Below are 24,787 nucleotides of genomic sequence, written 5' to 3'. Positions count from 1 at the left end.
ACCACATGCAAAAAGACCACCACTAGGAAAAATAACCAGTAAGAAAGGTTTTTCTATAGCAGAAATAGCTAAGTTCTTTCTACTCAGACCCTCTTCTGAACTGAACTGCTAGCTTTTCATATATGACGGACTCCATGTTGACTTTCACTCTTGGATGCAATCCTTTTTTTAAAAAATATGTATCTGATGGGCCACTGTGCAGCTTGCCCACCTCCTCAAAAACAAAATGACATCTGTCAAAAGGACAATCAGTGGGCATGCTGGAATCTGGCAGTTCACAAGCAAACTCTTAATATTATGTGTGCTGTGTCACAGTGCTGTAAATACAGTTCAGATTTGGTTTAACAAAAAGCACAAAGCGGCCAGGCACGATGGCTCACGCCTGTAATCCCAGCCCTTTGGGAGTCCAAGGCGGGCAGATCACCTGAGGTCAAGAGTTCGAGACCAGCCTGACCAACATGGAGAAACCCCGTCTCTACTAAAAATACAAAATTATCCAGGCGTAGTGGTGCATGCCTATAGTCCCAGCTACTCGGGTGGCTGAGGCAGGAGAATCACTTGAACCCGGGAGGGGAGGTTGCAGTGAGCCCAGATCGCGCCACTGCACTCTAGCATGGGCAAAAAGAGCAAAACTCCGCATCAAAAAACAAACAAAAAAAAGCACAAAGTCCTTGGAGCAATACGTAAGGGGCACCCAATTGTGGGTTCCAGTAATTTTCGTATCTAAAAGACAATTATTATCTGGGGGTTCCCCTCCAGGCAGGGCTGTCCAATTCCTTTTATGTTAAACCCAGCCTAGAGAGTATCGCCTCCATCTGATTTTCATATCAGAGGAATAGGAGTTCCTGCTTCAACATTTCATTATTTGCATCCCATCCTCATTCTACAAAGAAGCGCTCTTCGGAATTTTTCTAAAAATCACAATCAAATACTTATGCTTAAATGGCTTAAAGTTGGTGGCGCTGAAGATGACTTCAAATGCCGTGTTTTCAAAACCACATTTTGGGGTCAAGAAAGACAAAAGTCCACACGGAGAGAAAGCAAGAAGCCATTCATCTTATCAAAACTCCTTAGAACCATACTCTCCAGTTCAATGGGAGAACTTACAATTTGACAGAAAATGAGCATAAATAAATAAGACAAATGGTTAACACATCCTCACCCCCTTATTTGGTAGATTGAACTGTGGCTCAGGACAGCAAGTTTGGAAGAAGAGAATCAAACGGCACAGACTTATTTGCAAACTCTCACACTTCCTAAGCACTGCAATGATGATTTTTAAACTTCTTACTAATCATGGTGGTTCCCCCAGCCAGGGCCGCCTTGGTTCCTTGGAAGAAATCATCAGCAGACGTCATTCCCTGGTCAGGCATCTGGAAACGAGTGTGGACGTCAATTCCTCCGGGGATCACCATCCGGGAGTGGGCCTCGATGGTCTTCACCCCTCCTGGCACAATCAGATTTTCTCCTATTTGCCTAAATAAACAGGGTTGGTGATAAGGGTTGTAAATGAATCGTGGACTCAAACGGGATCTGACAGTTACTTTCACTAACCTATAAACTATCCTCCGCTCTGTGCTGTGAGCTTTTCAGATCATTGTCATGATTCATAATAAAAACACTATATACTCCTATCCCCCAGCAAGAGGCAATGCAGAGTATACTAGAAAGCAAAAGTTAAATAAGGCACCAGAGGCCCCACTCAAAGACGTTTTGTTCCCAAGAAACCCCCCAAGATCAAATGATAACAAGGCCCCAGGGTATTTCTAAAAACTGTCATTAAACTTTCTTTACAACATCTGCAATTGAGCTAATTATCCTATAGCAAGTTTCTCCAGACCTGGCTATACTTTGCAAACATTTATTTTTATCATATCCTTTTCACCAGAAGGAAAATAGGGGTGGAAGGGTGAGGTAGAACAAAACAAAGCAAAAAAAAAAACAAGTGAACACTATGATTACAATGATTTAAAATTTTGGAAGCGTGTGTTCAGTTATTCAGATAATGAAAAAGCTAACAGCTGAAATATAATTTAAAAAGGCAGAAAAATGAATATTCATTATGTTGGGGGACATGATTCAGTTTCAATTTTTAAAAAATATTTTTACATCGTTCTACCAATTTTTTAAAAAGGAGTATTAATCTAGGAGAAGTCGATAAAGTTCTAGAACAAATTAGTGATGAGTAAAAATAGCACACAGGCCTGCACACTTCGGGGCCAGTGTCGTTCTACCAGACCAGATCGTGCCATCTTATAATTGGGGGAAAATGGAACATGAAAGTCATGGCATTTGAGAGCCTGCAGCTGAGACTGTCACAGCAAACACACATGGAGAAAACATTAAACGTGGAAATGTTAAAATCTATTTTAGGTTCGTAAATCTGGGTGTGAGCTCCCAGGCCACTCCAGTTTTCCACTCCTCTGGACTGGTTTAAAGCTATCCCTTGATGAATGCTGCTTATTTAAAAGCTGTCACTGGCTGCAGTGTTTGTCTTTAAACAGATGTGCTATTTCTCCAGAGCCCAGGGAGCTGCCCCAGTAGGAAGGCCAGGAGGATACTGGGATGAACTCAGCCTCCTTAACCCTCTGGCGTCCAAAAATACCCAAACTCAGAAACTGCCCTGTTGCTTCTCCTTTGTAACACTAACACAATAAACACAAGGGCAGTCTTATTTGCACTAGTTGCCATGTAGAATAAAACCTAAAATTCCCTCAGGATTTAGGCAGTAATTTGTCTGTATTACTTGGTAATTAACTTGATGTCTTTCTTTAGCCCCTCCAACTTGGATTCTTGATGAAGAAAGCAGACGTGCTGTCTTAATAGAGGAGACTGTCTTTCACGTTTGCATTCTTTGGGCAATCCAACCCAAACAACTACATTCTAGGAAAACCTTTAATACATTCAACATATCACAAACCAAGTATTTGAGCTGGCAACAAAAAGATATCATATCACCTCAGTTAAAAATAGTAAATTACATAATACATAATGCAACGGGTGTACATTAACTGTTGCTTTGAATTCCCTAAATTTGAGTTTTCAGATTCACTAATTACCACCAATCAAAACCCATTTAAAACCGATACTAAGTTGGTCACTCTCTGATGTTCCTGAAGTTTGATACTATGGATGCTAATGGTAGCTAATATTTGGAAAGCCTGGAAAGTGTTCAAATATATCTGTATATCATGAGTTACACTTACTTGATCAACCCATCTTCCATGTATATGTCTGCATAGAACGACTGGTCATCATTAACAATTTTACCTCCTTTGATCAGAAGACGATCGCTCTGAAACAAAGAGGCAGTAAGGTCACAACACGTAACTGACCTGTGAGAAACAGGAGCTAAGATATGTGAGGTAAGGATACATTTTCACTATTCAAAAGTGATGTTCAAAATAAGCCCATTTTGGAAAGGTTCAGTGACAAAGGTAAGCCTGTATGTGGCAACGTATTCATCACCTGATGAGTCAGAACACACAGGGAAAGCTTATCCTAGATAAACGAACCATCTATTTCAATTAGACATTGAACTCCAAAGAAAAAAAAAAAGCAGTGAAAATTATTTCATATAAAGAAGATAGGGCCGGGCGCAGTGGCTCACACCTGTAATCCCAGCACTTGGGAAGGCCAAGGTGGGCGGATCACCTGAGGTCAGGAATTTGAGACCAGTCTGGCCAACATGGTGAAACCCCATCTCTACTAAAAATACAAAAACTGGGCTGGATGTGGTGGTGGGCACCTGTAATCCAGCTACTTGGGAGGCTGAGGCAGGAGAATTGCTTGAAGCAGCAAGCAGCAGGCAGAGGTTGTAGTGAACCGAGATCACATCACTGCACTCCAGCCTGGGTTACACAGCAAGACTCCAGCTCAAAAAAAAAAAAAAAAAAAAATAGTACTTTTTAAAATGGGTTTTGGCTAAACCTCAATTTAAAAACAAACAAACAAACAAAAAACACCCACATATAGGAAGGCCATGTCTTGGAAAGACTTCGTCAAGCACAATTGACCAAAAAGTCTGCTGTCACAGGATATACCACACAAACACACTGGATTCAACCACAGCAAGGTTTCCATTCAGTATGTCCTTTATATTTGCATTTATCTTTGAGGTAAATCACAGGAAGTATAGCAAAAAGGGAAGGAAAAGACTACAAAAAATACGCCATTTATGCCATTTTAACTAGGCTGTTAAGAAAAAGGTAAACTCCCATGAGTAAGTACATGAGATAGCAAATTCTAAGATGCAATGCACTACAGATTGCTGATGCACTTATATTTTAACTGGTGATATTTATGCAAAAAAAAAAAATAAAGGACAAGCAGCAGATAAAGGCTGAGAATGTGACAGAAATGCAACATTATGACTCATCGTTATTGCAAATGCTAGCAAATGGAAGGGAATGCTAGCACTGCGTGTTCAGTAAATATGCACCTGTATTATCCAGAACGGGCTTAAACCTTGCAAGCTGAACCATACATTGCCCTTTTAATTTAATTAAAGAATTTAATTCTTTTGTCAATAGTTAACTCAAAATTCAGTTACGAAACAATATTCTCGGCAAGTGCTATCTCTCTTTAGCAGTTACCAAGAAAAGGAAATCATAGAAAATCTTTAAAAAAGAGATAAGCTACTAGAGAGCAAGGGGAAAAGATAATTTTACACAAACACACACACCTTAGTTCATAAAGTATTTATTGTCTCTCTAACATACTGAAAACCAGTAAGATCATTTTAATTTTGTACACTGCAGGGTCCTTGATCCTGACGTAGACTTTGGAAAGCCAAGGGAGAACAGCCAACAATAATTCCTGCACCTGTATAAGGTAAGTGTAAAGACCTTTACAAAGCCCTGCTGTACACATCATGCCATCAGAGCCTCGAAAGAAGTCTGTGAGGTGGATGTGTCTATTCCCATGACACATAAGGAAACTGAGGCTCAGAGAGGTTAGGCCACTTGCCCAGGTCACCCAAACCAGTGCACTTGTCCTCTGTTTACAATGATCTCCACCTCCCTCCCAGACCTCTAAGCTTCCATGGAATAAATATCACCTGGAAGGCAAGGAGAGGCCTCACCCTTCACCTCCTGCCTCCACAGTCACTGTGGTACCTGCCCCAGTCATCACTGCGAATGCCCCGAGCCAACATGATGCCAAGAAAAAAAGTGAAACACCACACCCCCGTTCACTCTAGTGCCTTCCAGAAGGCTCTTACATAAGAGGCTGCCAGTGGTGAGGGAGGGAGGAATACCATGCTATAGGTCCTATGATAATGCAACCAGATTTTTTAAAGGATGGGGGGGGCGCTCTTTAAAAAAAAAAAAAAGTCTTGTTGATTGTTTGCTTTTTTTTTTTCTCCCCACACTGTCAAAATGAAGCTGCCTGTTCATTCACGAAGACAGCAAATTATTTGAGGCTTGCTGCAAATCTGCTCTCCATCCTCCCTCCCCAGAGTCACCACTCCTTCCTTCAGCGCAGTGCACACACAAGGGTGGGTGCCCCGTGCCCGGCCCTTTGGGATCTTGGGTCTTTTACCTTCAAGAAGCAGCTAGCGCCCTTCTTCAGCTCATCCTAGAAAATCCTCCGAGCACACGCCCCCTCCCCTATGCATTTGCTCTCCTTCTCTCTCCTGCGGATGGGTGTGCCCTTGTGCTCGAAGAGGAAGCCGGGGTGCCCATGGCTAAAGAGAAAACCAGAGCCAAAGCGCGTCCCTATATCCAGCCCTAAAAACACATCCTGACTGTTTTAAAAGACTCTTTCGATCTCTGCCTCAGTCCTGGGTTCTACCCGGGAATCAGCTGGCCGGTTGCGATTGCACATCCTTATATAACAATGAATTTCCCTGGCGTTCCCCCGTCCCTGGGATTTCACTGGGGATGGAAAGAATAGGACGAACGAATTTTTCCAGGAAAACATGGGGAGAGGGCGGGAGCAGGGGAGAGGTGGGAGCAAGACCGGTGCTGATCTCTGAGGCATCGCTAACCGCACAGACGTTTTCCCCGTGGTTTGCAAACCAACAAGTCCAGGCCCCAGCACCGCGCCGAGCCCTCCGGCCGCCGCGATCATTGTCTGGCCGGGGCCGGGCCATCTGCTCCCGCGTCGCGCAGCGCCATTAGCGCCCGGCCGCTCGCCGCGGTCCCCGCGCCCACCCTGCAGCCCGCTTTGTATGCGCCAACACGGACGCCTCCTGGGCGGCAGAAGGGGCGGAAAAGGGACGCGAAAACGAGCCCGAATCCCCGCCAGGGCCCCGGCCCCTAACTACAGAGCGAGAAAACCGGGGACGGCACTCAAAACCGGTTCCCGGCCAACAAGAAGCCCCCGCCTGGCCCCCCGCCTTCCTCCTCTGCTCATCACTTCGTCCCTGTTTTTCCTTCCCGTTTCCACACCATTCCGGTACACCCTGCCCTTTTCAGCATCCCTCTGCTGTCATTACGCCTTCGGGCTCAAACCCGCTCCTTTTTCCAAGGACCTGGAGAAGGCTCCAGAAAGCCCTTTTTGGGAGGGGACGGAAGACCCGGGGAGGATCCAAGTCCCTATCTCCCCACCGCTGCTGGAAGAGTCCAGCCTCGCAGCACGCAGCCCAGAGAACAATATCCGAGCTCCAGGCATGCATATTCAATCTGGCATCCATTTGCTTGCACCCCGCAGGCCGGCGCTGCAGCATCTCTCACTGACAATAAAAGATAGACCGGGTCTGGCGCGCTACCTAAGGCTACCTTCGTGCACTCGCGCTCCTGTTTAATGGCTTGCAAACGATGCGACTTCTAATCCTGGATCACTGCATCTCCCACAACCACCACCACCATCACCATCGCCTCCGTTAGCAACAGAAAGAAAAAGAAAAGTTCGGTCCCTCTCCTTTCCCCTCCTTTTAAAAAATTCCTTAGACCTTCTGTGCTACAAAAGGTGACTGGCCGACCGCAGATTTCCCAAGTACCAAACTCACCGTGATGCGTGGAATATTTTTCTTCCCCTGATAAGACATCTCTCTCCTGGGAAAAAATTAATTTCAAGAGGGCAGCTTTAAGGCAAAAACTGCCGGGAAGGGGACTCGGGTTTATTTTTGTTGTTGTTTTTTTTTTCCTTTGCAAGATTGAAAAAGGTGCAACCGCTTAGCTGGTCTTGCTATTAGGAAATTTCAAGAACGTAAGGGATGAATGCAATCCTCTGTCTCTCTTTCTTCCTCTCCTCCAACACAGCCCCAGCTAGGGCGGAAAAAAAAAGAGAGAGAGAGAGAGAGGGAGAGAGAGAAACAGGAGGGAAGGGGGTGGAAATAAACTACAGCAATAAAAGCCTCGGTTCAAGTCGGCCACCGTGGCGCATGCGCCGCCAGCCACTCCCTTTCCTCTCAGGCAAAAGCCATCCGCTTCGAGAGAGACGAGCAGCGATTGGCCGCGATCCTGGAATATGCAAATTTGGGCCGGTAGGGCGGGGCGCGGCGCGAGAGCGCGAAATGCGGCAGTGAGCGGCCGGGGGCGGCAGGCGGCGCGGGCGCCCGCGCGGGGAGCGCGCCTTTCGCGCGCTTTCTTCGGGCCGGGCCGGTGGGGACCGGGTTTGGCGTCGGCCCCAGACGCTCCTGGGCCACGCGGGGACAATGGAGGGATGGTCGTCGCGGCCAGGGGGAGGGGCGGGACCCCGAGACGGCGGGGCTTCGGGGCGGCACGCACTTGCCCGCGCGCGCCCCGGTGCCTGCCCGCCCGCGCGCCAATCCGCGGCGGCCGCCGCGGCAGCCCCGCGTGGGGTGACTGCGCCGAGCCAATGGCTTCGCTAGCGGCAAGCGCGCGACTGCACCGCCGGCCGGCGCCGCGCGGCCCGGGAGGGCGCCCGGCCTTCCTCCCCCGCCGTTGCTGGCGCTGAGCTCCCCTGGCCCCCGCCCTGGCTGGGCTGAGGACTCGAACGGCGGCGGGCGGGAACCAGGCGGGGAGGGCCCGGCCACGCCCGGCCCTGGAGAGGGCGGCTGCACCCGGGAGCGTCCGGGCCCGGCTCCTGGGGGCGGGGAATGGGCGCGGGCCGAGGGGAGGCTGCAGAGACGGGATCTGGCCCGCATGGAGGCGCCGGGCTGCAGGAAATGAGAGCCCTGAGGAAACCCTTCCAACTCCGAGCCGGGAAGGAGGCATCCGGGGAAGGCTGCGGGATATGGGAAACTCCGCCCTGAAACATCCTTTTGTGCCTTCCGGCCGCGAGGAACTTAGTGGGGCGGAGGAGTGGGGAGCAGCCGCAGCCCGCCGAGGCCGAGGTGGCCGGATGTGGGCCCTGTGCGCCCGCTTTACAGTCACGCCCACCTCGGCCCCCGGCGGGGTGCGTGGGGGCGCAGGGCATTTTGCTGGTGCCTGCAGCGCTGTCGGGGGCAGCTGCTGGCATCCCAGCGCCCCGGGGGCCTGAGGGTTTACCGGGCGAATGGATGGACCCCACACCGCACCGTGAGGCAGACAGTAGGAGATGAGCTGTGGAGGAGCAAGAAAGGAAGATTTTATATCCCACAGGAAAGGGAAACTGAGTCTTGGGGAAAACCTACTGAATCGGAGTTAAAACCAAGAGTGTCCTGACTGCCCAGGCAGAGCCTAGTCACTTTAAAAGGCACTCAAGGCCCCTTCCTGGCCCTAGCAGTTGAGCAGGCCTGGGACCCCTTAGCTTTGCCTGTCCAAGCCATGCTGGGATGCTCTAACTTCGGGGTCCCTGGGAAAAAAAAACGCTGATCCAATTGATCCTCAGGAATCTACCAGGGCCAACCCCCGTGGGAGGTTGCCCTGGCAGGTAGAATAACTACAACATCTGGACCAGCCCTCGTAGCTCTCAGGCTTCTCTGCTTGAGGTCAAAGGATACATGGAATCCCTAAGTAATCCAAGCCATGGGCGGAGGAGGTAGGGGGAGAAAGAATATGTAATTGGCTCACACCTGCTCAGCAAAGCTTAGCTAGAAAAATCCGGAATAATTCGGGCTGCTGTGGGCCTGACTTCCAATCTTTATGCCCTTCACCACCTTAGCCACCTTAGGGGAATGTCCGTCCTTCCCGACTCAGAGAAGGTACGAAATTCTCCTTTTCAGTCCTATATCTCTAAAAATCTGAAGTCCCAGAAAGGAGCTGTAGGGCACTCAGAAAGTTTCACCGCTGGTTAATTCAAGTTCAATTTAGCCGTGCATCTGAAGGAGAAAGTGAAGCACTTCCCCCTCCAGCAATCTGATATGCTGCAAGCAAGGTGAGATGATGTCGGCAAGTATTGCCGTCAATTGGTAATGGTTAAAGTCAAGTGTCTGAGAAAGCTTAAAATATGCCTTTCTACTTGTCAAAAACCAACAGTCAGTCCCTGCTTTGCTGCTGACGGCAGTGGAGAGGAGTGTCCTATTAGCTCACAAAAATACTACTTGGCAAGGGAGTAAATAACGAGACTCAAATTAATTTAAAACAAAGTAACCTCTAATTATATTGTTTGTATTCTTGTATTCCCCGCCATCCGCGTTGTTTAAGCTTAATGGATTTAAATATATCTTGTTATTTACCAGTTTGCCATTGAATCATTTGTTTCGTGATAAAAGCTTCCAAGAGCTTCTGTGTCTGTCTCATTGGCTTCAGTTCTATAGCCATTGCTATGAGGTTTAGTCCATGATAATTGACGTTTCCACTCGTAAATATCTAAAAATGTAAGGTATAAACTGATTTGTCTGTTCTGACTAGAGCCTAAGAGAGTATTTGGCACATAAAAGATACCAAACAAATGGTTTAAAATGACCAAGGAAGAGAACTGTCTGCAACCTGCATTTCTTAACCATATTTACTGTTCAATGCAATGAGGAAAAGTAGAAAAGGGCCAGGGAGAATTTTCCACCTGCTTTGCACTGATGAAGGTGGAGGAAAAAAAAAAAAAAAAACCACAGATAAACAGGCCTCACACTTTTACTTCAGAGATCCTTGTAAGAATTAAATGAGAGGCTGGGCACAGTAGCTCACACCTGTAATCCCACACTTTGGGATGCCAAGGCAGGCAGATCAGTTGAGCTCAGGAGTTGGAGACCAGCCTCAGCAACATGGAGAAACCCCGTCTCTACAAAAAATACAAATATTAGAGACCAGCCTGGCCAACATGGAGAAACCCCGTCTCTACTAAAAATACAAAAATCAGTCGGGCATGGTGGCAGGGGCCTGTAATCCCAGCCATTCGGGAGGCTGAGGCAGGAGAATCACTTGAATCCAGGAAGCAGAGGTTGCAGTGAGCCAAGATCGCACCACTGCACTTCAGCCTGGGCAACAAGAGCGAAACTCCATCTCAAAAAAAAAAAAACGATAACTAAATTAGCCAGGCGTAGTGATGGGCACCTGTGGTCCCAGCTACTGGGGGCAGGGGAAGGTTGGGCTGAGGCAGAAGGATCAGTTGAGCCTGGGAGGCCGAGGCTGCAATAAGCCATGATCGTGCCACTGCACTCCAGCTTGGGTGACAGAGTGAGACCTTGTCTAAATAAATAAATAAATAGTTTCTTATACGTTCTCTAGAAAAACACTCAATGAAAATTTCCTGTAAAATTACGAATCATTATTTGTGAATCTAATATTCGTACCTTTTCTCAAGCGTGACTTTTCTGAATTTTTAAACATTGAATGCATGCCAAACATGAGAAAGCAATGTAAAATTGCCCGTTGCGCAATCACAGCCCCTTCCCAAACCTCCGCTTTCCCATACTTTTCTCCTGGCAGCAGGAAAGAGCCAGATGTGGTACCTAAATGAGACAATGGTTTAGTGAAATGGTAACATCCCGAGCATTCTGCATGGTCTGCAGGAAGGGAGGACCTGCCTGAGCAGATCCGTGAGTGGGAAGAATGTGTTTTAACCAGGTGCTGTTTCAGAGTCTGACCCCTGTCTTCTCCGCAGCTTCAACTCCTCTCCCTGGGCACTTACTCTGTCCCCATGCTCAGTGGGTGCATGCACACAATGTCAGAGCAAACTTCTCACTGCTCCTGAAAACAGTGTGCCGTCCCTAATCTATGTCTTGCCCTAAGCCGTTCTTTTCCCTTCCCTCCCTCTAAAACAACTGAAATGTCACCTTGTCTATGAAGTTTTCCCCATCCTGCCCCCTGCAGCCTTGAGCACTCCTTCCTGTGTTCAGCCCTACTATAACACCATCACTCTGTAATGACTTGCCCAATTCTTCCATCAGGCCATGACTCCTAGAAGCAAAGAGCTCCCTCTTCTTCCAGCCACCAGCACACTGCCTGGTCTCTGGCAGGTGCCCTTCACATCTGGTGCATAAATATGTGCTGTCATTGCTATGACGAAGACAAAAGGTTCTTACACCAAGGTGAGTTTTAATGTCAAAAAAAAAAAAAAAAAAATCCCCCCAATGCAAGCAAGCCTTTCCCTTAGGACTATCACTTCTTTTTTTTTTTTTTTTTTTGAGGTGGAGTCTCACTCTGTCACCCTGGCTGGAGTGCAGTTGCATGATCTCGGCTTATTGCAACCTCTGCCTCCCAGGTTCAAGTGATTCTCCTGCCTCAGCCTCCCAAGTAGCTGGGATCACAGGTGTCCACTACACCCCGCTAATATTTGTAATTTTAACAGAGCCAGGGTTTCACCATGTTGGCCGGGCTGGTCTCAAACTCCTGACCTCAGGTGATCCGCCCGCCTCAGTCTCCCAAAGTGCTGGGATTACAGGCATGAGCCACCGCACCCAGTCAGGAATATCACTTTGTCAGGCCTTCCTTCTTGGCAGCCTCCCCTTCTCCAAGCCCCTGAAACTCCAAGAGGACCTAATGTTATTATTAACAGCTTATTAACAAAACTGCTGTGTATGGCCAAGCCTGGTAGAACACAGGGAGCCAGCACCCAATGCTAAATGAATGTCGGAGTCATACAAGGTGTCTCTAGTAATTTTTTCTCCATTTCTGAAACTGTCCTTTACTCCATCCTCCATTATTCTTTGTATATACATCCCTGTGTGATCCCATTCATCGCAGTAAACCATCTACACGATATGATCCTCACTGACACCATAACTAGGTGAGTGTGATTTTTCTTCCATTCAAGGTTTGAGCTCACGGGGAAGAAAAACGTTCAAAATCTTACTCACTCCTGGCCAAGCGCGGTAGCTCATGCCTGTAATCCCAACACTTGGGAGGCTGAGGTGGGCGGATCACCTGAGATCAGGAGTTCGAGACCAGCCTGGCCAACATGGTGAAACCCCGTCTCTACTAAAAATACAAAAACTAGCCGGGAGTGGTAGGGGACACCTGTAATCCCAGCTACTCAGGAAGCTGAGGCTGGAGAATCACTTGAACCCTGGAAACAGGTTGCAGTGAGCTGAGATTGTGCCACTGTACTCCAGTGTGGGCAAAAGAGCGAGACTCCTTCTCAAAAACAAACAAAAAAGTCTTACTCATTCCTTATCCTTACAGAGGGCCTGACAAGGCTGGGGGCTCAGGCAGGACTGAATGCAGGGAGGGAGGTATGAGTGGAAGCACCCAGCCAGCCCTTTGCACATGTTCACATCATCCAAGCTCCAGGGAAGTGGGGCTGGGGAGATGCAGACATAACTCCAGTGCCCCAGGCGACTGTGCTGCTCTCAGTTCCTCAGCATCTGCCCGGAACGTGTTCCCTCCCTGACTAGCTCACCACTGCTCTTGGTTTCATGTTCCCCTTTAGGGAGCTAGAGTAGCCATTTCTGCTTCTGTGGCGCCCTGAGTTTCTGCGTTACTGCAGTGTTCAGAATGTTACAGTGTAGGGGAACTCCAAAGCAGAAACTGCTGACAAAACAGAGCCCAGAGGTGGCAAAGAAAATCCCCATGCCCAGAGTGCTGCAATTGGATGCCAAGGGCTGTGGCCTCTAATGCAGCCTGCAGAGAAGGTTGAAATGAATGCGACAGTAAGGAGAAGCTACTGGAATCCTTCTTTGCCAAAAACAAAGGGCATTGACTAGGACACTTGAGCTGGAAGTGATGCCTTCTTCACTGCAGATGGAATCAGGCAATGACGATCGTTTTCTTTGTGTGTGTAGCCCTGAAGGGGCAGAGACTGCGGATCAGATCAGAACCTGCCCACTGCCTTCCCCTGTGGCTGCCTCCTTTTAGCAGGGGTGACGGTGGTGACAAATGAGGGTCAGCAGTGACTGGCCCTCTGAAACAGATGCTGCTTTGGCTAGAACTGGACAGACTGCCGGCCAGCATGGGGGCTCTGCTAGGATCCTGAGGACACATCCTCCCTACAGGAAGACAAGAGGCTCATCTGTACAAATCCTGCTGGACAAGAGGGCACAGAGGAAGCATGACTTCACAGAATCTAGTCGACTCGGGCTTTCTCCTCTTATCCCTAGTTAGCACACACACCTCCTGAAGAACTCCTGCAATGCCCACCCTGCACCTCGTTCTCTGGGTGACTACAGATTTTCCCTGGGGTCTTTCTATCCCTGACGGGGACAAAGGGCACCTTGCTCAGCCATCGTGCCTCAGGCCCGCCCTCTGGTGGCGAACGAGGAGTGTGCGTGTGGTCACCTGCGTGCTGGTCTCCAAGCCAGGGCAGGGCCTTGGAGATCACTTGTTTCCGTTGGAGTGCCCAAGTACCCTCCTCCGTCAGAATCACCCTGAACAGAACAGACAACCTGAACAGAATATCCAGAGGTAAGGTCCAGGAAGGTTTTTAAACTGGTCTACTTCTGGACACTTAGCGACAGATCCAGCCCACTCCACCCTCTATTTATAAAAGGAGGAAAACATGGACTAGGAGGAAGGGCTCACTCCCTACCCAGTGAGGGCTCCACTCACCACAGGGCATCACTGGTCTGCTGTTTGTCCAGTGGGAACATTATGAAAGAGTGGTAAATATTATCACTCTCGTTCCCCTTGTCTGCCTTCTGGAAACAGTACAATCTTCTAAAATATTGTTATGCTGTCAGTGAGGAGGAAATTAACATTTATTAAGCACCTGCCATGCTCTAGGCATGGCATTGAGTGCTTTAAATACATCTGCTTTAATCTTCTCCAAAATCCTACTGGGTAAATCTTCAGATCCTCATTTTACAGACGAGGAGAGAAAAGCACAAAGAAACCTCTTATTCCAGGCCCAGATTCTAATTTGGGTCTGTGTGACCCCAAAGCCCAAGGGGCTATTTTTTTTTTTTTTTTCCTTTTCTGAGACTGAATCTCACTCTGTTGCCCAGGCTGGAGTGCAGTGGCGTGATCTCAGCTCACTGCAACCTCTGCCTCCTGGGTTCAAGTGATTCTCATGCCTCAGCCTCTCAAGTAGCTGGGATTACAGGTGCCCCCTACCATGCCCGGCTAATTTTTGTATTTTTGGTAGAGATGGGGTTTCACTATGTTGGCCAGGCTGGTCTCAAGATCAGGCCAGGTCACAGATCCTGACCTCGTGATCTGCCCGCCTCGGCCTCCCAAAGTGTTGGGATTACAGGCATGAACCACCGCGCCTGGCCGAGGCTAGTTCTTTTAATGGTAAAGTGCTTGTTTAGTACAAACTGGGACCCCCCCTTGTGCAAGAAGTGGGCACAGGTGATCCACTGTCTTTCTTTACTCCTTCCACTGTCCCCAGTCCACATTCCTTAGATGTTTCCCCTTCTCCTGAAATCAATTATCCGTCTCTTTCTTTCCTCACCACCCAATGTAACTCAGTTTCACTCAGTGGCCCTGGCCCTCCCCTCATAGGAAACATGACAGATGAACATAAAGGTTTAATGAATGATAAACGCTCAATGTGCTACTCTGCTAAAAAGAGAAGACCCTGGTTAGTAGAATTTCAGACACCAAGCCAGGCTGCTCACATAAATAAAATGCAAACTGTTTATCAAGTCTGCTGCGTGTGATCTTGCCCTTCTTTTTTTAATTTTTTACTTTTATTTTTAGTAGAGACAAGAGTCTCACTATGTTACCCATGGTGGTCTCAAACTCCTGGCCTCAAATGATCCTCCCAAAGTGCTGGGATTACAGGCGTGAGCCACCGCGCCCGGCTGATCTTACCCTTCTGTGCTTTCCCAGCCCTATCCTGTGCTACGTCCCCAAGCTCTCTCACGCCATAGCACACTGATCTCCTTCCTTTGCCTGCAGGGGCCCTTCGTTGCTGCTGTTCTCTCTTCTCCCATCTCTCCTTCTTGCTCATCCATCCCTGCTTCAGGGAGGCCCTCCGTGACCTCCCTCCTGATGCCAGCCCATGTATTCCTACTCTTCCCTGTCTCAACACTATCTCTTTAATAGCAACAAGTATAATTTGGAAGTATGTTTGTGCATTTGTTTACTTGGGTATTTCCAGTCTGTCTCTACTTCTCAGTTGCAAAGCCCCTAAGCCACCTAGTCCTCCACTCCACCTCGCAGTGACCATACAACACTCAACAAACAAGAGTTAAATGACAAATGAACAGGAGCACCTTTCTAAGGACATCTGTTCTTCAGCCCAGGTGACCGAGGCTTCATCTTCCACCTGTTGCCTCCCAGATATGTACCTGCCATTCTCTAATCCTGATTCATCTCAGGCTTTGGGTGTTTTTTGTTTTTGTTTTTTTGTTTTGTTTTGTTCTGTTTTGTTTGAGACAGATTCTTGCCCTGTCACCCAGGTTGGAGTGCAGTGGCATGAGCATAGCTTACTGCAGCCTCAAACTCCTGGGCTCAAGCGATCTGCCTCAGTCCCCTCCTTGTAACTGGGACTACAGGCATGCATCACCATGCCTGGCTAAGTCTTTTTATCTTTTGTATAGACAGGGTCTTGCTATGTTGCCCGAGCTGATCTGGAACTCTTGGGCTCAAGCGATCCTCCCGTCTCGGCCTCCCAAAGCAGTGGGATTACAGTTGTGAGCCCTCACACCTAGCGTTCACCCCAGGTTTTTAAAAGACCAGATGGTGAGGATTCACCTCACTGGATAAGGTCTCATGGCCTAGGTTCTAATGATGCACGGCAGAGCGTGCAGATTCCTTTTCTACTGGGATCTGTCCTTAGGAAGCATCAAGCCTCACATTCACAAAGCTCAGCTGTGCCTGGAGGTCCAATCATGATAACTGCAGCCGGGTTCCTCTTTTCAATTCGGCACTCAGGCTTGTACTCACCACAGCCAGAAAATATTGCAGATACCCCTCAACTGAGCCCTCCTTGATTCAGAATCTGTGCCGATTCTGAAAAGGGCCAAGCAAAAGGGGTAACTATGAACTCTGAAAGTGTAAACAACATTTCAGGAGTTTTCATCCCTTAAAAGAACCTGCCACGATCGATGTACTGAAAACTGCTCACTCATCCAAAAACACGCCATAGCTCTTGGCCATTTGTCCATTTCGGTTCCCTAGAGGCCACTTTGGGGCGATTTATTAGCTTAGTCTGTGAATGCTTGAAAGTAGTCCATTTGGGTATTGTAAAGATTTGACAAAATTCTGACCTTTCCAGTAAATAAATTGGTCCTCTTTCTGCCCTCCTTACTCCCCCACCCTGTTTGTTTTCAAAGAGTGAGAATTTATTACTGACCTTATGTGCCAGCCCTCAGGAGACCAAGGGGATCAGGAGGTGTTTACAAGTTCCCCATACACAGTCCCCTTCTTGTAGTACAATGCTGTAGAAAGAGAGGTCACAGATGAATGGCATGTGATGCTTTACCAATGCTTTACCAGCTCCACGCAAACTGTGCCCCTCTATCTAGGCTTGGGCAGGGGGCTCTCCACCCACGCAATTATCATCAACCCAACAACTGGTCTCCCTCCAGTTTCTGGGCACATCCACTGTCTCGAGAAACCAGATAGAACTCTTCCTATCTTCCTATCAAGCAGATAAGGAAATCACTGAAAGAATAAGCAGCCAAATGCAGTTGTGCTGGGAATAACCATCAGTCTCATTTGTGGGCTTTACACTAAATTCTACATCTGTGGACAGTGTTTAACTCCTGTGGGCACTGCCAAACCAGTGGAGGAATGAGTGCCTGCATATGTCCCCTGGGGCTCAGGAGTTCTCTCTGTTTCTTCAGAGAATTAGAAATGGAGGTAGAATAGTAAAAAGGCCACTTTGGCCGGGTGCAGTGGCTCACACCTGTAATCCCAGCACTCTGGGAGGCCGAGACGGGCTGATCACAAGGTCAGGAGATGGAGACCATCCTGGCTAACACAGTGAAACCCTGTCTCTACTAAAAAATACAAAAAAAAATTAGCCAGGCATAGTGGCGGGCGCCTGTAGTCCCAGTTACTGGGAGGCTGAGGCAGAAGAATGGCATGAACCTGGGAGGCGGAGCTGGCAGTGAGCTGAGATCGCGCCACTGCACTCCAGCCTGGGTAACAGAGCTAGACTCCGTTTAAAAAAAAAAAAAAAAAGCCACTTTAAAGGGACAGGGCACTGATGGAAGAAAATAACACTGGAGCCTGGAAAGACTTAAGTGGGAATTGATGCCCTTCATCTCTCCTCCTCTCCGTCTAAGGCCACTACCTCACCGGGGGCACCATCTTTGCATTCCCTGAGTGTGCCAGGCTGTTTGCGGCTCCACACTTGCGCTCACATGCCTGCCTCTCCGAGCGTACCCAGACCCTCTTGGACCCCTCACACCATCACTTCTCTGTGCAACCATTCCTTAGCCCTCAGATCCAGCTGGCCGCTCCTTCTCTTATGCCCTCACTGGGGTCTGTGCAGACTCTTGGCAGAGGGCCAAAGCAGTCTCCTGGACTATTTCCTTGTAGTGTCTCCTTCTCTTAGACAGTAAGCATCTTGAAGACAAAGACTATACTCTCTTCTTCTCTCAGCACCTGAATCTTTCATATAGCCTTGCATGTAATAGGCAAACAAATTCTGAAAGGAAGGAAGGATGGATGGATGGATGGATGGATGGATGGATGGATGGATGGCAGATTGGTGGGGTGGATGGATGAATGGATAAGTGGGTGGGCAGATGGATAGATGGATGGATGGATGGATGGATGGATGGATGGATGGATGGATGGATGTTCGTATGGATGGATGGATAATTGGATGGATGTGTAGGTGGATGGATGGATGGACGGATGGATGGATGGATGGATGGATGGATGGATGGAAAAATGAATGGGTGGTGGATGGATAGATGGATGATGGATGGATGGATGCTTGCATAGATGGATAGACAGATGATGTGTGGATGGACAGGCGGGTGGATGGATGGATGGATGTTTGTAGGCATGGATGGATAGGTGGGTGGGTGGGTGGATGGATGGATGGATGGATGGATGGGATGGATGTGTGGGTGGACAAATGGATGGACGGATGGGTGAGTGGGTAAGTGGATAGATGGAGGGGTGGGTGGATGAATAGATGGATGATGGTTGAATAGATGGATAGACAGATGATGAGTGGATGGATGGATGGAAAAGTGGATGGATAGAAGAGTGGATGGAACAGATGGATGATGGAAGGATGGACACTCAGGTAGATGGATAGACAGATGATGGGTGAATGGATAGACGGATGGGTTGGTAGGCAGGTGCACAATGGATAGATGAATAAACACATTACACAAATGTCCCCATTATAAAATGCAGTCACACTGGGACTTGAGTCTAACATAACCTTCCGAAGCACAAAATTTACAACCAGGTCCTGTCTTAGCCCTCATCCATTTAGTTAAAGTTTCTAGGAGGACTGTGGGTGACTTCTTTTCTATTCTCTTTCTTCTCATCATCTACTCCTTTCCCTCCTGTCAAGCCTGTGAGAGGTTTGCCTTGAGGCTGTTGTCAGTGTCCTTACCTGCCCTTCAGTCCTATGAGCCCCACTGCTTTGTCAACCACCCTCTGTTCAGTTTGTAATCAAGTCCAAAGAGGACATGCGTGTCATAAGGCCCTATTGTCCAAGAGTTAGTATTAGGTATTTTCTCTTTGAGAAAATATGCAGCATTTCACAGTAAGCAACCAGATAATTCCCTCAGGTTTAGAATCCCCTCCTGCTCCTGCAGGGCCCCTTTGCGGGAGAGGGATCCTGTGATTTTTGTGTCTGAGTCCAGGCGCCTTCCAAGAGTCATCAACCAGAGCCTGCTCATCCCCCAGGTCCTCCCCTAAGATTTGTCTGACTTCTCTGTACTCCATCTGTCCACCCAGCAAGGTCATTTCCAGACCATCACTCTCTCATCAGCTTGCAGAAGCCCTGCCCTTCTGTGTACCATCATCTCTGTCTCCAGGACACTTCTGCACATTTATTCAGGACATAATCAGCTGGGTTTTTCCATGTTTATCTGGCACTGAGATGTGGCAGAGGCCACTAGCTCTTCATGAAATCCATGAAGGCTCTCCTCTTTTTCCACGACACACAACTGGACTACATTTCCCACCCTCCTTGGCAGTGAGATGTGACAGAGTTCTAGCCAACGCAGTGCATCTCTTCAAGGCCTGGAACATAGACAACTCCCTCTTCCTCCTCCAGGCTTTTTCTCCAAGCTGACAGGATGACGGTTGCCCAGACAACTTTGAGAGCTGTGTGTTGAAGATGTTAGAACCACCAGCAGCTTGACTTTCCAGTTAATTGCATGGAGCAGGGACCCTGCACCTTTCTCTGCCCATTCAACAGAAATACCTACCTTGAACTATTATGTGATACACAAATAAACTCCTTTTTGTGCTTGAGTCATTATATATAGTGGAGTCTATTTATCATAGCAGCAGTATTCTTTCTACCATAACTCCTAACTTAATCCTGTTTGAATTTAAAATTTGTGTGAAATACACCTACTCTCAGTTCCTTCACTTTGCTGACCCCTGTGACCTTGGCCTGCCCTTATCTTTAGCCATTCACTCCCAGGGCTATCTGAGTCCTCATCCCCTCACCACATTATCAAGACGTGATGAGCCACACTCCTCATTCATTGCTTGGACCACTGTCACCAGCAGCATCATTCCGCTACTCTTACCCTGCAACCTCCCAATCCTGGTGCAGCCCTAAAATTCACTATTCCTTCACCACTTCTGTGGGAGCAGCTACAGAACACTCAGACTGCATTAAAGATTGGGACAAAAAGAAGTCATGATATCAAAAAGACATCTGCACTCATATGTTTACTGCAGCACAAGTCACAGTTGCAAAAATATGGAACCAACCTAGGAGCCCACTAACCATTGAGTGGATAAAGAAAATGTGGTACATATACACCATGGAATACTACTCAGTCATAAAACAGAATGATAAAGAATGATATAATATCTTTTGCAGTAACTTGGATGGAGCTGGAAGCCATTATTCTAAGTGAAGTAACACAAGAATGGAAAACCAAACACTGTATGTTCTCACTTATAAGTGGGAGCTAAGCTATGAATACACAGAGGCATACAGGGTGATATAATGGACTTCGGAAACTCAGAAGAAGGAGGGTGGGAAGGGGGCTAGGCATAAAAAAAACACTACACATTAGGTACAATGTACACTCCTCGGGTGATGGGTGCATTAAAATCTCAGACTTCACCACTATACAATTCATCTACGTAACCAAAAACCACTTGTACCCCAAAAGCTATTGAAATTTTTTTTTAAAATTATTTTAGAAAGAAACTGGGACAGATCTCTCCAGAAGAGCTTCCCCTGAAGACTTCCCACTGGTCCTTGACCTGGCCACCCTCTCATACCTCTCTGCAGCTGTCACCACCTTTGCCATGCTTCCTGGGTCATCCTCAATCATGTTCTCATGAGCTCAGTCTAGCTGGAGAGCCCAGTACTGAACGAGGAATCACAAATGGAATAAGGATTTGTAAGAGAGCATCATGCACAACCCTCTTTTCTCCTTCCCTAGGTCTCATAGGAAGAGGTCAGCCCATTCAAGGATTATTCCCAAATCCATGCTGTTTCCCACCCTGCCCTACTCCCCGATCTCGAAGTCTTCCTCTCCACCCCTCAGTCCGTTGAGCTTGGAAACCTCCCTCAGCCGTTCCCATCTCCCTGGCCCTGTGCTCCTCACCACGATTGCCCTCCCTTGCTGTTCCTACATGGTTAAGCTTCAGGAATGGTTAGCGTACACTCCTGACCTCCACTTCCTCAACTTCAACTTCCATTTGCTTCTCAACCCACTACAGTTGGCCTCTTCCCCTGACTCCATTAGAAATGCTGGGCAATTAGCATGCTAATTGGAGGCTAATGCACACTTTGTGATCTTTATTTTAACTGAGCTCTTTGTGATACTTAACATTATTGCCTCTACCTTTTTTCTTCCAACTTCCCTTCCCTTGCTTCTGTGATGCCTTTTTTTCTGGCTCTCTTCATGCTTTTATGACTCTTCTTTCCAAATGTTCATTGAGTTCCTCTTACCCAATCTTAAATATCAGTGATCCCTGAGGTTGTCTCCTAAGCCTCTTTCTCTGCCATAGTTTCAACAACTACCTAAATATTTCTGACTTCCGAAGCTTTATTCCTGACCCTTTCCACACTTCATTCATTCATTCACTCACTCATTCATTCATTAATTCAGCAAGGTTACATTAAGTGACTTCTATGTGCCAAGGGATATGATAGTGAAAAAACCTACAACACCTCTGTCCTCATGGAAGTTACCTTCTACAAGGGGGTAGCCATTTAATTAATGGGTAAAGAAACAAATACACAGGATAACTTCAGATTGTGGTCAGTGCCATCAAGGAAATAAACAGAGGATAGAGAGGTGAAAAAGGTACTTTAGACAGGGTTGTCTAGGAAGGTCTTTCTGGGGATCTGACATTTAAGTGGGGATTTAGTCCCAAGAGCAAAAATCAGACTTTGCCTCTGGAGTGAAAATTCTGGACTTAGCCTCAGGCAGCAGAGTTCTAGACTTAGCCTCTGAAGGAATTAGCAGAACGTGGTGTCCGGGAGCTGAGTTCAGGACTTCATGTCTGGAAAAAGATATTGTGGCTTCAATTCATTTTTTTGCAGCAAAGTTTCTGACTCAATGTGTTAATTAAAAGGGAAGACTTAGTCTTTGGACCAAGATGAGAAGGAGGAAGCCATCTGGGAGAAGAGAGTTTATGTAAGAGAAAACAAAAACATGGAAGACTGAGATTAGGATCAGGTGGAGTGTTTTGGGAACAGAAAGGAGTCTAGTGCGACTGGAGAACTGTGAGCAAGAGAGAGTGATAGACATGAGTGTGGCCCTTTAAAAACCGTGCCACAAATTCTTTGGCATCCTCCTTATGAAAGGTGGGATCTACATGCCCTCCCTTTGAATTTGGGTGGGCTTCTGGCTGCTTTGACCAGTAGAGTATGACAGAAGAGATGCCTCCCAAGGACAGGTCACAGAAAGCATGGTCTGAGTTCGGACACAGGTGTGGGAAATCCAGCTACCCTAAGGCCACCCTGCTGTAAAGAAGCTCAAGCCATGGAGAGACCAATGTAGGAATTCCAGCAGAGAGTCCCCCGCAGCCCAGCCTTCCTGCCATGGTGCCAACATGACAGACATATGAATAAGAAAGACTCTGGAGGACTCCACCCCAGTTGTTCAGGTCACCCAAAGCCATTCAAGTTTTCCCAGATAATGGCCTAGACATCGTGGAGCAGAGACAATGTATCCCTGCTCTACTGTGTTCAAATTCCTGATCCACAAGATCCATGAGCACAATAAGACTGTTGTTGGTCTTTGCCACTACATTTTGGGGCTATTTGTTGCACAGTAACATCTGCTTTGTACAACTGAAGTTAAAGCAGCAGGCAGGGACCACATCTACAGGGCTGTGGGCCATGGAAACAAATTCAGATTTTATTCTACGCTTTTTTTTTTTTTTTTTTTTTTTTTTGAGACAGAGTCTCACTCTGTCACCCAGGCTGGAGTGCAGTGGCGCGATCTCGGCTCACTGCAAGCTCTGCCTCCTGGGTTCACGCCATTCTCCCGCCTCAGCCTCCCAAGTGGCTGGGACTATAGGCGCCGCCACGCCCGGCTAATTTTTGTATTTTTAGTAGAGATGGCGTTTCACCATTCACAGGATGGTCTCGATCTCCTGACCTCATGATCCGCCCACCTCGGCCTCCCAAAGTGCTGGGATTACGGTGGGTGGCGTGAGCCACCGCACCCAGCCGGATTTTATTCTATGTTTAAAAGGAAACCATTTAAGCACACTAATTAGGAACAACAAAATCTGACTCATACTTTTTACATATTATTCCAGCTGTAATGTGGTGGTACAAGGGTCACAGAGAGGCAACCAGTAAGAAGGTGAGAGTGGATTGTGGCTAAGACCAGGGCAAGGGCACTTGAGATAAATAGACAGAAGTGTCATTTATGTTGGAGGCAATAATAATAGTTACCACTTTTGCAGTAATTACTGGGCCAGGCACTGTTCTCAGTGCTCTGCAAGTATTAACTCTGGTTAAGCCTCAGAATACATTTATTCCTGACAACAGCTCTGTGAGGTAGAGTGGAAACAAAGTGAGATTGAGGAACTTTCCTCAGGACCCAGAACTCACACGTGGCAGAGCCAGGAATCAAGCTCTGCAGCCTGACCAGTGTGTGTCCTTCCTCTTATCCACTCTTGTTTCTGCCGCCAATAAAAGTCACCAATAGATTGGATGTGGAGTAAGTAGGAGAAAACTATCAAGTGTGAACTCTAGATTTGGGTATTGAATCAAAGTGAATGGTGGTATATAAATAAAACTATAATATCGAGTGTGAACTCTAGATTTGGAAATTGATTCAAATGTGAATGGTGGTACATTAACACAGGGGTCCCCAACCCCTGGGCTGCAGCCCAGTACCAGTCCGTGGCCTGTTAAGAACTGGGCCTCAGAGCAAGTGAGCCAGCATTACCACCTGAACTCCACCTCCTGTCAGATCAGCCGGCCAGTGGATTCTCACAGGAGCTCGAACCCTATTGTGAACTGCACATGGGAGGGATCTAGGTTGCGTGCTCTTTATAAGAATCTGACGAATGCCCTGATGATCTGGGGACCGTTTCATCCCAAAACCATCCCCCAGTCCCTCTTTCCATGGAAGAACTGTCTTCTATGAAACTGGTCCATGGTGCCAAAAAGGTTGGGGACTGCTGTATTAACGGATGTAAGAAAGGCCAAATGAGGAGCGGGGTAAAGTGGGGGTGTGGGATTATGGGGGAGCTGGTCAGGATTTCCACTTGATTAGGGGGATGGTTTCCACTGGGGCCATGGTAACTTGAGATGCCTTTCAGACATCCAAGTGGAAATCATAAGGCACTCAAGTGAGAAGTTGGGGCTTAAGATGTGTATTTAGGAACATCCACTCACGGCTGGTAATCAAGTCAAAGAATTGTGTGACACCAGCGGAGGAGGAGGTAATGGTGGAGAGAAGAGGGTCAGTCCTGATATCTCTGATTCAACTAAAGAGAGGATGGTCTGCAAAGAAGACTCAGAAAGAGTGGCCAGAGAGAGGCAGAGTATTGGACACCAAGAACGGAGGGTATTTCAAGAAAGCAGGAGTGGTTGGCTAAGGCTGCTGAGAGGCAATATAACCACTCCCACATCCCATGGGCATCAACTCAGAAATGCCCAATGACCAACTCCAGTAGAGTCGTGCATTTCTCATTCTCACCCCCCCCCCATCCCTCCCCCTGCTTCTTTCAAGGCTGCTGAGGGCAGGCGGAGGGTGAGATAATGATGGATGTGGCAGCAACTGTGTAGTGTAAGGTACCATTAATAACTGTGGACAGCTGCTCTCTTACAACTTCCCTTCCTCTAGCTCAATTTAAATTCTTCTTTAGACTTGGAGGCCTGACAAACACTCATCATATGATTAATGATGTTTCTTTCCTTTCTGGTTGGAAAATGGGTGGAATCAGCACATTGTAACTGCTGGTGATTATATTTACATAGATCATACTAATGTCCACATGCACCTTTATTAAAAGGATAAAATTATACGTATTGCAGAGACAGAGGATGTTAATAT

At 47.5% G+C, this 24,787-nt stretch overlaps 1 protein-coding gene across 2 annotated transcripts in view; it reads right to left on the bottom strand.

The window, feature by feature from the left end:
* The window catches only part of DPYSL2 (dihydropyrimidinase like 2), a 146,697-nt gene that overhangs the window by 73,838 nt on the left and 48,072 nt on the right, over nt 1–24,787 (bottom strand). The window contains exons 1-3 of one of the 2 annotated variants that reach the window (XM_003902565.3): nt 6,953–7,410; nt 3,207–3,295; nt 1,292–1,476 (exon numbers count right to left, since the gene is read on the bottom strand). In XM_003902565.3, the coding sequence (XP_003902614.1) occupies nt 1,292–1,476; nt 3,207–3,295; nt 6,953–6,991 (313 nt within the window). In that variant the 5' untranslated portion in view covers nt 6,992–7,410. Of the gene's footprint in view, nt 1–1,291; nt 1,477–3,206; nt 3,296–6,952; nt 7,411–24,787 lie in introns of those variants that run through there. The other variant, XM_003902566.5, reaches the window with a different exon arrangement.

The sequence above is a fragment of the Papio anubis genome, chromosome 8 (assembly GCF_008728515.1).
Source record: "Papio anubis isolate 15944 chromosome 8, Panubis1.0, whole genome shotgun sequence".
Taxonomy (NCBI): domain Eukaryota; kingdom Metazoa; phylum Chordata; class Mammalia; order Primates; family Cercopithecidae; genus Papio; species Papio anubis.
This window is presented reverse-complemented; position numbering and strand designations above follow the sequence as displayed.